The sequence below is a fragment of the Ruditapes philippinarum genome, unplaced genomic scaffold, assembly GCF_026571515.1.
Source record: "Ruditapes philippinarum isolate M1 unplaced genomic scaffold, ASM2657151v2 ctg4450_1_1_1_1, whole genome shotgun sequence".
NCBI classification, from domain to species: Eukaryota; Metazoa; Mollusca; class Bivalvia; order Venerida; family Veneridae; genus Ruditapes; species Ruditapes philippinarum.
Window position 1 is genome coordinate 1 of NW_026863088.1, and position 15,998 is coordinate 15,998.

At 32.1% G+C, this 15,998-nt stretch overlaps 1 protein-coding gene across 3 annotated transcripts in view; it reads left to right on the top strand.

The window, feature by feature from the left end:
• The first annotated feature begins 70 nt into the window (after positions 1 to 70).
• The window catches only part of LOC132721104 (endothelin-converting enzyme homolog), a 69,532-nt gene continuing 53,604 nt past the window's right edge, over positions 71 to 15,998 (top strand). The window contains exons 1-2 of one of the 3 annotated variants that reach the window (XM_060705357.1): positions 71 to 169; positions 5,413 to 5,566. In XM_060705357.1, coding sequence (XP_060561340.1) covers positions 5,552 to 5,566 — 15 coding nt within the window. In that variant the 5' untranslated portion in view covers positions 71 to 169; positions 5,413 to 5,551. Of the gene's footprint in view, positions 224 to 5,412; positions 5,567 to 14,454; positions 14,608 to 15,998 lie in introns of those variants that run through there. The other 2 variants (XM_060705356.1, XM_060705358.1) reach the window with 2 other exon arrangements.

Consider the following 15,998-nt stretch of genomic DNA (forward strand, 5'->3'; position numbering starts at 1 on the left):
AAAAGGAAAGCGATTTGTTGAAATGTGTTACTATGTAGTTCCTTTGAGAGAATGGGATTTTAAACATGGTTTTTAGAATTCATTTATTTCGCGAAACTGTTCGGATTTAATACGTCACTTGAAAGTTAACAGTGAAGAGTTCAATTTTGTGATAACATCCAATCAATTGGTAATTTAAATTGGAAACTGCATCTCTAGCTTAAGTGGATTTAGTGTTACAAAGGTTGATAAAATTAATGCAAATTTTGTGAGGCTCGTTAAAGAATGTTTTATTTGGGGTTTGATGTTACTCCATCGTTACTTAATTAACTTGAGTGACAAGTTATAACCAAGCTCTAAGATAAATAATAGTTTGATGATGTTGCTGAATAAAATGGTTGAAATTTTGAGTAAAAAAGTTATATGAAATTTTAAAGTTTAAAGGTTAAGTTCATCTGATTTTATTGAATCTGCTTGTCCAGCTAATTTTTGAACTGTCCATTATCAATTTTTGAAATTTCCAGATGAAAATTTTAATTAGATTGGATTGAGTTTTGATTTACAGCTAGTCTGGTCGGGCGTTAAATTTAGGGCTTTTAAAGGCCACATCTCAAAGGTATAGCATCAGCTTTGGTGAAAAGTACAGGTTAAAACTTTAATGTTGAATGCAGTACTAGATATAACATCCTCTGCCAGGTTGATTTTAATACAACCTAAGTGGCTATAATGACTTACCTCATTATAGCACCAGTTAAGCATATGATTTTATGCCACCTGTATAACAACAGTATGTAAATAGTATAACAACAGCTTGCCACTTAGGTACAACAACAGTATGTATGCCAACAATATAGCAACGGTATGCCGCAAGAGAAGCACCAGTACCGGTGATATGTTATCCTATATGAAGGCTGTTTCCCCTAGCCCAAAATAGGTATATTTCGTCCTAAAAAAGCAATATTGCTCAAACCCCCCCACCCCCACCCCATGCAAATAAGTCACTATACAGGTAACTGTGACTGAACAGCTTCTGCTTAAAAACATATATCAGCTAATTGATAAATTTAATTAACTGAAAGACAGAAAGCTGTCTTATAGATAGCCTCTTCTGTGTAACCATGCATGTTAAATTCAATTGAAATTTGAAAATTTTATCAAAATTGTGAATAAATTCTATATGAATGATGAATGAATTCTATCTCTAATGAAAACTCCCCAAAAAACTTCTTTAATATTAATAATGGACAGTTCTTAAATTCATACCAGGACAAGTCTTTTTGTTATAGTCCATATTGATAATGACCAGTAGGTCAGGTTTGGTTTACAGAGTATATAATATAAACATAAAAATGTGATATTTATAGATTTCTCCTATGACGAAGTTTCTATTAAAATCAGTGTCTCCTATAGGAATGTAAAACGATCAATTATTACTCATTATTTACGATAGCTGTGCACCACTAATTGATTATTGAAGATGATTAAAGTAACCAGGTGATTGATGTTCAGAAGCTTTCATTGTCATTTTCTCATTCCAATTTTTTTCTCTCCCAACTGATGACACATACAGTAGCTTAACGAGAAATTGTGGCCTTTTGAACTTAAATGTTGGATAGCAAACTAATGTTGTGCGAAACAGTGCATATAAATGAGCAACCGGGGAATATTTAGGATAAGAACTGCAGATATTTATAACTTTATAAGCTTCCTCATATTAGATACCTTAGTTTTATTGCCATAAAAAAATGGCTCACTTTGATCAGTAACTCAAAGGTCAAGGTCAGTCTTTGGGGGTCAGGGGTCAATTTTTTAGAGTCAAAAAATTAATTTCTTGATAGATATTGAATTTATTTGGCTAAATTGCTTGCATACATGATAATACATGCAATCTAGGAGATAAAAGTCATACTTAATTTGGCATATTGAGGTCAAAGGTCAATAGGGGGGGGGGTATTGTTTCCCATGTTGATTTCATATTGTAAGACCAATCTTTTTTCTGTGCCATATTCATATGCCATGTCATATTCATGTAGCAGGCCCAATTCCATTCTTTTAATCTATCAGCAGAATTTTTTTGCAAAATTACATCAGTTAGGTGGAAAAATTCATATTGCATGATACGATAGATTAAAAGAAACTCAGCAGTTTGGGAATATGAAAATGGATTTGTTGCTGGTAGTTTGGCTGTGTTATGTCAATAACATAACCAAATTAGATTGATTATGTTTAAAGGCACTCCACCGAGGTCCACAACCCTAATAATATAGAATTTGAATTTATTACATAGATCAACTCTTAAAACAGAAAGATGATTTATTAGAAATATACTCAGAAATAAATGAAAATCTTATTTTTGTGCTAGTTTTAGTCTGATTTGTGTGAAAAAGCCTTGCAACACTTTTCAAAAAAAATTTTTTTTTTCACAATTACATAATAATTATTAATAATTAATTATCCTGGAAAAAATAGATTAAGCGAATGATTTCAAATTTTGAAATTTTATTTCCAGTCCCCTTGTGTCAAAAAACCTCAGTGGAGTCCCTTTTACTTTGTGAAAAATGGTTATCATGCAGAAATCATCACATGGTACATGTAATTTTCACCATTAATGTCAATTCAGAATCAGATTGTATTGTTGTTTGCTAATGAACCAACCATGAGCTGTGGATTGTTGGCCAAGTGAATGACCATCTTCATGTCACTTCCAGCTTACGTTAGTTATAGCGATAAAAATTCATTATCAGTTTGCGTGGAATAAGTGCCACTAGATGGCTTCATCTGTCAAGATACTTGGCAGACGCTGACAACTAGAGCTGTTAACATCGGAATAATATTTTTTATGGGAATTGATACATTTATTGTTTGTCTGGTTCCATTGTCGTTAATCTACTGTCGTTAGAGACCAGTCAGAACATTGTAGTTCCATTATATGTAACTGCCTTTAGGGTCAATTTTTTGTATGAACGCAGATAACTAGCCAGTAAAATATGAGAGAATAATTATATTAACAGTCACTATGGTTCTGCTTTTATTTGAAATTGCCTGTAGAAATTATGGTTTTCAGGAATTTTTAGCTTGACTATTATAAAGAATAGGGAGAGCTTTAATTTGTTCTCTCCCATTGGCGTGTGCATCACACTTTGTTTAAAGTTTTTCTGAGTAAGTTGGTATCTCCAAAAGTATTGAAGAGAATGGGTTGAATCTTCATACTCTTATTTAAGAGCATTATAGAAGTTCACTGCCCAAGGCCCATAATTCTTACGTGGGACAGAATTTTGACAGAATTTTAAAGGCCCCTTTTTGAACATTTTACATTATTCATGCTCCTTTTTGTACTGTCAGGCACTAAGAATTATAAGTCAAGCATGTGATTTATTCAGTTCTAGCAGGGTAAGGGTTAAAACTCTGTGATTTAATTGGTTCCTGCTAGGTAAAGGTTAAAACTCGGTGATTTAATTGGTTCCTGCTAGGTAAAGATTAAAACTCTGTGATTTAATTGGTTCCTGCTAGGTAAAGGTCTAAACTCTGTGATTAAATTGGTTCCTGCTAGGTAAAGGTTAAAACTCTGTGATTAAATTGGTTCCTGCTAGGTAAAGGTTAAAACTCTGTGATTTAATTGGTTCCTGCTAGATAAAGGTTAAAACTCTGTGATTTAATTGGTTCCTGCTAGGTAAAGGTTAAAACTCTGTGATTTAATTGGTTCCTGCTAGGTAAAGGTTAAAACTCTGTGATTTAATTGGTTCCTGCTAGGTAAAGGTTAAAACTCTGTGATTTAATTGGTTCCTACTAGGTAAAGGTTAAAACTCTGCGATTTAAATGGTTCCTGCCAGGTAAAGGTTAAAAATCTGCGATTTAAATGGTTCCTGCCAGGTAAAGGTGTTCCTGCCAGGTAAAGGTTAAAACTCTGTGATTAAATTGGTTCCTGCTAGATAAAGGTTAAAACTCTGTGATTTAATTGGTTCCTGCTAGGTAAAGGTTAAAACTCTGTGATTTAATTGGTTCCTGCTAGGTAAAGGTTAAAACTCTGTGATTAAATTGGTTCCTGCTAGGTAAAGGTTAAAACTCTGATTTAATTGGTTCCTGCTAGGTAAAGGTTTAAACTCTGTGATTTGATCAGTTCTAGCAGGGTAAAGGTTAAAACTATGTGATTAAATTGGTTCCAGCTTAAGGTAAAGGTTTAAACACAGTGATTTAAAAGAAAATATACCTGAAAACTGTGAAGAGTCTGAGTATTTTATATTATTGCTGTTTAAATATTTACAGTTGTTTTGTTATTGCATATTCCAATAATTGAATTTTGTAAAAAAAAATACCATGATGTATGATTATTATTCATATTTTTTTCATTATATAGACATATAACCATTCTTAAAATTTTAAGACAAAGAAATTATTCAAATCAAAATATTCTTTGCATGAATGTAAAACTGAATCAATGGCTCTTTGTTTTGTGCTGCAGGGATGAAATATTTTGAAATTTAGTAGCAAGCCGTAGCTAACCTAATAAAATTTTTTTTTTTTCATTTTTCTCAATTCACAATTCTAAGGTGTTGACTTATTTTATCTGCTAGTGGGGATGAATTACTGAGACCTTAGTGTGATTCAATTATTAAAGAGCCTGCTAGACCAATGTTGACTGCTGAAAAACAAGTGGTACTTTGACAATGAAAATCCTTAAAGGACTAATCTTTATTTAAAGCAGAGAAAGGTCATTTTAAAAATTTTGCATTAAAAGAAAAACATAAATTTAAGGTATAATCATACTAAAACAAAAAAAGGGATCAATTTAATTACATTGTTGTTAATACTTTTTTTTTCTCAGAGGCATTTGTGTTTTTTTATAATGATTTTTCTGATACAAAACAGCTCAGAATTTCTAGCAGCATTTGTGTGATCAGTTTTTCAGGGTTATTACATTTATTGGAGTAAAGTTGTCAGTGTTTATTAATTTTTAAAACAGTAACAATGATGGAAAGAATACAGCTTTAAAATCATAGCGGTGCTATCGTCTGATTCATAGAATGCTCTGTGAGTGACATCAATTGCATTCAAATAATTAAACTTAATTTGAAGAACTGTAACAATTGGTGTGAAAGTGGACTGTGGTTCTTTTACCTTTAAATATTTCTTCTACTGTGACATTGGAATAAAAGTATGCACTCAATAGGTCAATTGAACAAATACTAGTAGGACTTTGATAACTTGTTAATTGATTTGACGTACAAATGTATATATAAGTGATATTGTTATGATGTGTTTTGTTTCATCAACAGATCAAGATTATCTTAAGTATGTGTTTGAGGTTGTGACAATTTGACTGTGATTGTGATAAAAGTCAAGTCTTTAAAGAAATTAAATTAATGTTACTTTTATCTTTAATTAAGTGTTATTAGAATAACGTTTAAAGTGGTCAGTTTTTTTGGACAGGTGTAGGTTTTTGGAATGAACTAGTACCCAACATGTTTTGAAAAACCAGTTTTTGAAGAAAGTGACATACATTATATTTCGATGTGGAACAGGACATTATGTAAAATACACTGATGTGACAATCCCTATACATTGAATTGAAAACATGGAATTTATAAAGGTATGTCATACTTTTACTTTATTAATAATGCTATTTAAAATCTTTGTAGAATTAGATTTTATCATTTTATGACTTTATATACTGCTACATTGTAATCTTAAAGTGGATCTGTCCACAGCTGTATATATGAGCCGCGTCACGACAAAACCAACGTAATGTGTTTGAGACCAGCATGGATCCAGACCAGCCTGCGCATCCGCGCAGTCTGATCAGGATCCATGCTGTTCGCTATCAGTTTCTCTACTTGTAATAGGGTTTGTAAGTGAACAGCATGGATCCTGATTTTTTGCAAATCTGGTCTAGATCCATGCTGGTCGCAAACACATTATGTTGTTTTGGCATGACGCCGCTCATATTTCTTTTGAGTTTGTTGTCACCTATGATGCTTTAAAATACTATCAACATACTTATTTATGGTATTACTTGTCTTCAATTATATAGACCAATTCACTTTAATGTCTGATTTTCATACATCATATTAATTACATATAGACTGAAAAATGTTGGCCCATTAAGCCTTTATGTGACTAAAATAGTCCCTGAATAGCTACTGGCTTTGGTTATTATTATTATTTCTATTTTTTGACATTTGCCATCTTATATTATATAATAAGCCTAACTGTCTATATCTCGGAAAAACTAATTTCCCTACTCATTTCCCTACAGCATAAAATATTTCATGTCCTTCGTTACCCTAGACTGTCTATATGCAGGCACTGAGAATTATTCTGTTTAGATAGGTGGAAATGTCACTTAGAGATAAGTTTCACTGATTTTTCAGTAAATTTTTTAATTGTCTTCAAGTTTCATTCATTCTTAACCCTTAACCTGCTTGAACCAAAAGCCTTTAACACCACTAAAGAGCCAGTGACCAGCCTTAACATCTGTGCGGAGTCTGACCTGGCTCTATGTGCTGTTGGTAGCTGTGTTTTTGTATTTCAATATTGAAATCCCTTAAACTTCAAATGGACTGTTCCAAATAAAAAGCAGGGCAAATCCATTACAGAAATTCAGAGAGTTAATAGTAAAGGTTTCTCCATAATCTTAGTCCATGAAGTTTAACTTTCACATTTAGCTTTAAACACATTTGCTTAAAGTTGTCATTTTTACCAGTTCCACTGACTTAATGATTGTGTTTGTTTCAACATTGCACTGATTTCTTAGATTATTTTGCAGCCAAGCTTCGCTAATATTTCAAAGGTTTTCTGGAGAGGCATTTAGTGTAAGACATAATGCACTCGGAGGTGCACTGATAGAAATCAATTTGACTTTGATTTGATTTTGTTCAGTCACTTCTTTAGTTATCTTAGTTGCCAACTTTCACTTATTGATTGGCAAGTTTTACTCATTTACAAAGTTGTCTTTGCAAGAAGCTGAAATCATTCCTGCTTTGATAATTCATTAAGTTTACTTTCTCGTTCATTACAGAAAGTTGTTTTTCTTGTTGACATTACAGTTAGTTGTCTTTAACTCTTGTTGACATTACAGTTAAATGTCTTTAACTCTTGTTGACATTACAGTAAGTTGTCTTAAACTCTTGTTGACATTACAATTAGTTGTCTTTAACTCTTGTTGACATTACAGTAAGTTGTCTTAAACTCTTGTTGACATTACAATTAGTTGTCTTTAACTCTTGTTGACATTACAGTTAGTTGTCTTTAACTCTTGTTGACATTACAATTAGTTGTCTTTAACTCTTGTTGACATAACAGTTAGTTGTCTTTAACTCTTCTTGACGTAACAGTAAGTTGTCTTTCTTGTTGACATTTCAGTTAGTTGTCTTTAACTCTTGTTGACATTACAGTTAGTTGTCTTTAACTCTTGTTGACATAACAGTTAGTTGCCTTTCTTGTTGACATTATAGTAAAGTGTCTTTCTTGTTGACACTACAGTAAGTTGTCTTTCTTGTTGACATTATATTTAGTTGTCTTTCTTGTTGACATTATTGTAAGTTGTCTTTCTTGTTGACACTACAGTAAGTTGTCTTTCTTGTTGACATTACAGTAAGTTGTCTTTCTTGTTGACATAACAGTAAGATGTCTTTCTTGTTGACATTATAGTAAGTTGTCTTTCTTGTTGACATTACAGTAAGTTGTCTTTCTTGTTGACATTACAATTAGTTGTCTTTCTTGTTGACATTACAGTAAGTTGTCTTTCTTGTTGAAATTACAGTAAGTTGTCTGTCTTGTTGACATTATACTAAGTTGTCTTTCTTGTTGACATTACAGTAAGTTGTTTTCTTGTTGACATAACAGTAAGTTGTCTTTCTTGTTGACATAACAGTAAGTTGTCTTTCTTGTAGACATTACAGTAAGTTGTCTTTTTTGTTGACATTACAGTAAGTTGTCTTTCTTGTTGACATACAGTAAGTTGTCTTTCTTGTTGACATAACAGTAAGTTGTCTTTCTTGTTGACATTACTAGTAAGTTGTCTTTCTTGTTGACATAACAGTAAGTTGTCTTTTTGTTGACATTACAGTAACTTGTCTTTTTTGTTGACATTACAGTAAGTTGTCTTTCTTGTTGACATAACAGTAAGTTGTCTTTCTTGTTGACATAACAGTAAGTTGTCTTTCTTGTTGACATAACAGTAAGTTGTCTTTTTTGTTGACATTACAGTAAGTTGTCTTTCTTGTTGACATAACAGTAAGTTGTCTTTCTTGTTGACATTACAGTAAGTTGTCTTTCTTGTTGACATAACAGTAAGTTGTCTTTCTTGTTGACATTACAGTAAGTTTGTCTTTCTTGTTGACATAACAGTAAGTTGTCTTTTTTGTTGACATTACAGTAACTTGTCTTTTTTGTTGACATTACAGTAAGTTGTCTTTCTTGTTGACATAACAGTAAGTTGTCTTTCTTGTGACATAACAGTAAGTTTGTCTTTCTTGTTGACATAACAGTAAGTTTGTCTTTTTTGTTGACATTACAGTAAGTTGTCTTTCTTGTTGACATAACAGTAAGTTGTCTTTCTTGTTGACATTACAGTAAGTTGTCTTTCTTGTTGACATAACAGTAAGTTGTCTTTTTTGTTGACATTACAGTAAGTTGTCTTTCTTGTTGACATTACAGTAAGTTGTCTTTCTTGTTGACATAACAGTAAGTTGTCTTTCTTGTTGACATTACAGTAAGTTGTCTTTTTTGTTGACATTACAGTAAGTTGTCTTTCTTGTTGACATTACAGTAAGTTGTCTTTCTTGTTGACATTACAGTAAGTTGTCTTTCTTGTTGACATAACAGTAAGTTGTCTTTCTTATTGACATTACAGTAACTTGTCTCTCATTCACATGACATTAAGTTTGCTTTCTTATCGACATTTCAGTAAATTGTCTTTATCGTTCAATATAGTTGTCTTTCTCTTTTGATTGTTGTTGTCATAATTATATAGGTTTTGCTAACTTTATTTCTTTTAAACGTTACCTTTTAAACTAGCAGAATTAATTCATTGATTCACTCTATAATAAGATATTAATAAGCATTATAACTATTTGGCTTCACTATACTTTTGTCAAAACATTGAATCATCCTTCATTTATACATCTGACATTAAAATACTTACAGGTCATATTGTTCATTTATGTGTCAATTAGATTAATGATTTAACGAAGAGTAACCAGATACTGTGTGAATTTAATCTTATTAACTCAAGTATTCTGTATAATTTGAATATACTGGTGGCTTTTAACATCTAAGTATGAAGTTGGCAAAACCTGCTCATTTATGTAGTCTTATAGTTAAATTTACACCTTGCAAATGGCACTTACACTCACATAAATTACCAAAAAGAGGTAAAAGTTATAATGCCCTTACTGCCTTAGTCACATGTACAGTACCAAATTAATATGGTGATAATTTACACTGCAAAATACTGTAACCCAATTTATATTCGCGAATACAAATTTTCGCGTTTTGCCGAGGTCGGACATATTGGCGAATATTAATTTCTGCGTTTTCTTGATTTCCGAAAAAAAAATATTCGCGGATTAGAAAGTTTATCTAGAAAAGTCTTTAAGAAATTCAATTTAAGCGTTTCATAAAAAGAATACCTTCTCCAATCAGGGATCGAACCTATGCCGAGAAAATTATGTTATATGAGTCCGCAATCTATTTTTTACCAACTGAGCTATACAGGCTGTTAAGATCGATACTAGTATAAAATCATCTTGTATTTCACTGTTTGTCATTAGCTCGACTTTTCTATGAAAAGGGGAGCTATCCTACTCGCCCCGGCGTCGGCGTCGGCGTTAGCGTTAGCGTTGGCGTCACACATTGGTTAAGTTTTTCGTACCACCCCACTTTATTTCAGAAGTATTACAAGTATGGCTTTGAAACTTACCATACTTGTTCACCATCATAACCTCCATCTACAGACAAGAGTACATAACTCTGTCAAGGTTTTTGACAGAATTATGGCCCTTTTTTGACTTAGAAAGTGTATTGAGCTTGGTTAAGTTTTTTGTACCACCTCACTTTATTTCAAAACCATTGGAGGTATTGCTTTGAAACTGACCATACTTGTTTACCATCACGACCTTCATCAACAGACAAGAGGACATAACTCTGTCAAGGTTTTTGACAGAATTATGCCCTTTTTGACTTAGAAAATACATTGAATATGGGTAAAATCCACTTATTGCCTTAACCCTTTGAGATATTGCTTTGAAACTTTTAATGCTATTTCACATCATTACCCCCATCTGTACGCAAGAGAAGGTAACTCTGTCAAGGATTTGTTTTAAAAATTAAGGCCTTTTATCGACTTAGAATCTTGGTTAAGTTTTTAGTACCAGTCCACTTTTTGACTGAACTGTTTGAGATATTAATTTGAAAGTTGGAATACTTGTTTACCATCATGGTCCCAAAACATGGGCAGGAGAAGGTAATTCTGTTAAGGATTTTATTTGAATTATGGCCCTTTTTGACTTAGAAACTCAGTTAAGATTTTCATTCTTGTCCACTTGTTGACTTAACCATTTGAGATATTACTTTGGAAGTTGGAGTTCTTATGTGCCATCATGAGACCTATCTGTAAGCAAGAGAAGATAACTCTGTGAAAATGTTTCTTGATTTGTACTTAGAAATTCCTAGTTAAAGTCTTGTGTGCCCTTAACTGTCAAAGTTTTGTTTTATAGGCAAGCACTAAAAAAGTCGAGCGCGCTGTCCTTCTGACAGCTCTTGTTTTGTACACCCAATACCCTTTTGTGATGCTCTATAGGTTTATACCACCTTTGTCTTAACAATATTCACTCAAACAATTTTTTTATAGGATCCAAAAAACAATAGCCTTTTGTGATGTTAGATAGTTTTCCCACTTTTGTCAAACGATTTATTCAAACTTTTATTTTATAGGGTTCAAACATATTATATATATCGGCTGGAAAAAAGCTGGACTTCTAAATAAGTGTGAGTACTTTGTATGCATAAACTTAGTATAGAAGTGTAAATATGAAGAAACTTAAAACTGACACATGCTCCGTATAGTAACCTATACGGAACGTGATTGACAATAGGCCTACTTTATATAAGTATTTCATAAACTTTTTTTAGAATGTGGATGTTTATTTCGATTACTATATTCACATAGAGTTCTTTTGATATTTATAAAATAGTAATAGTTTACTTAGTTTGTGTTTTTATTGCTTTATGGCAATATTCATAACAAAATCATTACTTCCTAACAGGTGCCCGTAAAATTCGAATATATCCAGTCAAGTAGCTTTGCATGAACAACGTCTATCATAAAAATTTCTCTCTCTAATTTATTCGCAAAATCATGCGGACTTAATCGCCCAAACAAATATTCGCGCTTCGTTCCCATCCGCGAATAAAGCGAATATTAATTGGTCGCTAATATTGGTTGGGTTACAGTAAGTCATTATCCGCACATATAATTTTGATTATTTCTTGAAACTTTTAGCTTTTCTAAAAATCTACTTTTTGACCTCACGTTTGATTTTCTTGAAATATTTGGTTTATATAGAGGGCTTGATCAACAATGAAAAAAGAATCCATATAGGATTCAATGTTGTAACATTATACTCTTAATTGAAAAAAAGAACTGACATTTATTCCTGCGGATAGGTTTGGAAAAAAAAAGATAAAATGTTTTCAATACAAAGAACATTTTTCATGGAGAATAAATTGAGCTGGATACTGACAAGACATTTACAAGTACAGGGAATATAATGACGGTTCAATTAAGAATAATGTAGAATTCTTTGTGATTGTAAATTGAATTGTAATTCTGTTATATAGGTCAAAATAATGTTCTTTCTTCAGAATGTCATAGTATTTTATCAACAAAGAATCAATAAAAGAGGTAGGGAAGAATTATTGGCTGCCTGAGGGAAAAAGAAAAGAAACTTTGTAAAAGTATGACAAGCTTGATGTTCTGTTTTGTTTTATATCACATGACAGTAGCATACTGAGATAATAATTTAGTCAGGAAAATGTTGACAGCTGAAAAGTAGGTCACCTGAGTGAGTAGAAACCTGGTGACCTTTATAGTGGTGGCCATTATAGTGGTAATAACACGACTGAAAAGTAATCTAAATTGATAGCCCAAAGTCACATGGATTCAAACCCCATCAGGGGGAAGTTAAGTTTTTCCTTTAGCAAGAAACTTCACCCTCATTGCTCAGTACTGGTTGGTTCCATGAACTGATTTGTAAGTGTGTTTATAAGTCTAAGCTTCCTACACAATCAAACTAAAATAAATGAGCCACGCCATGACAAAACCAACATAATGGGTTTGCAACCAGCATGGATCCAGACCAGCCTGCGCCTCCGGGCAGTCTGATCAGGATCCATGCTGTTCGCTATCAGTTTTCCTACTTGTTATATGGTTTGTAAGCGAACAGCATAGATCCTGATCAGACTGCTCAGATGCGCAGGCTGGTCTGGATCCATGCTGGTCACAATCCCATTATGTTGGTTTTGTCATGGCGCGGCTCCAATTCTGTTTAAACCAACCACCATGATAAGCATTCCATTGTAGTAAGTTTCAATACATGTCATGCTGCAAATCCAAAGAAAACGACAATTTTACTGTGCATTAAAGGGAAAAAATAACTTTATATATAATATAATACAACATGATTATTGTATAATTATAATTCATTGGTAAGGATTAAGGCTGAATAATGTTAAGTATATTAACCCATTACTTCATGAGCATTTTGTGAAAAATGGCTGTTTTCATTGAAAAGTCTCCCGTTACAAGTTCAAATTGCTATAATTCTATAAAAACTGCTTCAACAGTAATCAAACTTGGCACAAATGTTGACTGGACCATTGCCCTTGCAACAACATGCTCAGGCTTAAATTTTCTGTTACCATGGCAACGAGGGGTCATCTCAAAATTTCCAAAAATCACTATTTTGCGTTGATTTTTTCCATCAAAATTGATTTCAAAGTGTTGCAACTTCTCAATGGATTGAAATAGAATGAAATGCTTTTCAGCATTGGTTACAGGTTACCTTATGATCAATCTGGGGTCATTTAATATTAGCCTCTCACAAGTCCAAAATTTTCTTGGCGATGAGGGGGTCTTCGCCCCCCTTCAAACACCCCAAATTTCTCAAACAAAAACAAGTGTTGGGGGCCTAAATAAGGCATTTTTTCACCATTTGAGACAACGAAAAGGGGAGGGGGTGAATAAGGCGTTTAAAGGCGTGTAATTATCGCGTAATGGGTTAAGGTAGCCTTATTGATATTTGAATTGAAACAGACATTGTCAAATTCCATATAGAGTCTACAGTGAATGTTGAGATGATTTCAAAATGATATCTTAATGCATCATTGATCTAATAAAAAAAAATCAAAATCATATCAGTTTTCTGTCCTATGTAAATGCAAACTTATCTTTTATATCCATAACTTTACATGTATAGCTAGGTCCCAGCTGTATAAAACCATTAAAACATTAGACATGTCCTCTGAAAAAAAAAAAAAAAAAAAAACAACACCATTATGATTTTCAAGAATTGAAGTACTTTGATTAAAACTGGTTGGGAGGCCAAAGTTTCATACAGAGATTTGAAAAGAAAAAAATTCCCAAAAACATTAATACTTAAATAATTCAAGAGTTTGTTTAATACTTCAAGCAAAAATTGGAAGTTCTTAGCCAAAACATAAATGATTTTTTCATGTCTTAACAAGATACCACTTTTCCCATAATAAACATTGAGAAGGGTGATAGTTATTCATATGTACAAAGAACAAAATCCTGTAGTAAATTTAATTATTAAAATTTCTATACAAATACAATTTAAGACATGGTAGAAAGTGCCTTACCATTTAGTTTTAAACATATTTATCTAAGCTCAATTGAGAAACATAAGTTCTTGCAACTTATATTTATCACTTTGCATCTGCTTCCTAGAACCAACCATTACTGGTGTCATATGAAGAAACATTATCGTAACATGATTTGGGCTTGAACCCATGATCCCTAGGTTGAGAGGCAGACACCTTAGCCACTAACTAAGGCCACCGCTCCCCATTTATATATGCTAAATTCAAAATTAGCATATTCAAAATTTAAAGGCTAACTTAAACGTGTTGTTACTGCTGTGGTAGCATTAATAACTTACTGATGTTTGTGATAGTAAATAACTTATTCCTGTGGTATCAAATAACATATCAGTGTGGTAGCAACATACCATTTAGCTATACCTGTCCATTTAGCTGCTGTTGCACTTTTGTTTGCTGGTTTGTAATTAAAAATCTTGCTTGTTATGGCATTTTTAGACATTCATGCAAAGGGTGCATTTATTATAACAAATACTATAAGCAAAATGTTTGGTACATTTTTAAGAAATATTATGAAAGTATTTCAAAGCTGTCATTAACTGATAAACACTGGGTTTATTTTTATCATAAACAAATCACGAATTCCATCATTTTTTTTACCAGAGAGTTTCTGTAATGTTTTTCTTGTATATGAAGAATAGTTTTCATACATATATATTTATATGTTTATATGTATAGAAGTGAATTTGGAATTATGGAACAGGAATCCAAGTGTTTTGTATAGATATAGAGGTAAATTTTGCTTGTGGTTTACTATTGCATTTTTTTTAGGTCAAAGAATTAGGTTATTTTTTATAATGTTTGATTATAGTGTCAGCTAAATACTGTATAGTAAATATGAAACTGCTTATTTTGATATAGAATATTTGACATTTAGTACTCAAAATTGTTTTGTTTTGCTTAAGATCTTTTTAATTGTGCTTTTTTTTTCAGATTTTGAGAAAAACCTAGAAATTATGTGTAAATATTTTGAATTTAAGAAAATTTATAAATCCATTATACTGCCTTAGTCTGATTAACTTGATTGTTTTTGATAGGTCAGTCTAAAATTGAAGACCCCGGGGAGCTTTATTTTATCTGCTGTATGATATTATTACATTATTCATACTTTACATTTTTTTCCAAGAAATTTTTAGAAAAAAAAAAAAAAAAAAAAAAACGAGACAAAAAAGATCAACAACAAAACTTCATCCTTGTGAAATTAAGTAAATTCACAGTACATTTTGACTGAAATAATATAACTATAAGCCCTTTGTAAACTTGAAAATTATAACTGTGCCATGGTGTTTGAATGTGACATTCTCCTTTGTAAATCCAGGGTCTTGTGTACTGAGAATAATCTAGTGCTATGTATGCTATTGACAGATTGTGTTACCTCCCTCCCCCCATTCCTGGGTTACATAATACATTGACATATTGTATGTGCGGAAATAATTTATTGCTAAATAATGCTGTATGTGTGAATACAGGCTTAGTAATTTTGTATGCAGATTGACCGTATGTAGAGATATGACATTTTGTTTATGATCAGGTTAGAAGAATATATTGGTAACGGTTATCGGTTATCGACAGATGCTGTATTTCTTGATTTCTTTTACAACAATAAATCACAATAATTTAATTGAGCATATCAGTGGTAAAATCAAGGCACTAAATTTGTGCCTTTCATATTTATAGTTGATGTTATCATTTGATTATTTTTTTTTGTTTCTTTCCATCCGATTTGAATATTCTCCTATATAAATCAACCTTGTGAGAGAATTTATTGAGACTGTATGATTTGTGTTAAGAGAAAAAAGTGTACAAGCCAAGTTTGTCTGTGGATACATTCAGAGAAGAAGAGGCCATGTGGAGAAATTTAATTTGCATTTTGTTTGACAACGGTCCTTGAGAATTGTTTGACCACTACTTTATTAGATTACATGGCAAAGGTTTGGATATTTCGTTTGTTACAAACAAGTTACTGGAAGATTTCAATTTATTTTGCAAAAAAATGGATGTGTTGATTGCTTGAGGTTTGAGACCAGTGTAAAAGTCACACGTTTGCTTTGTTTATTACAAATACAAATTTGAAATAAGACACTTAAGTATTGGTCAATTTGAAATCTGGGTGTACAGAATGA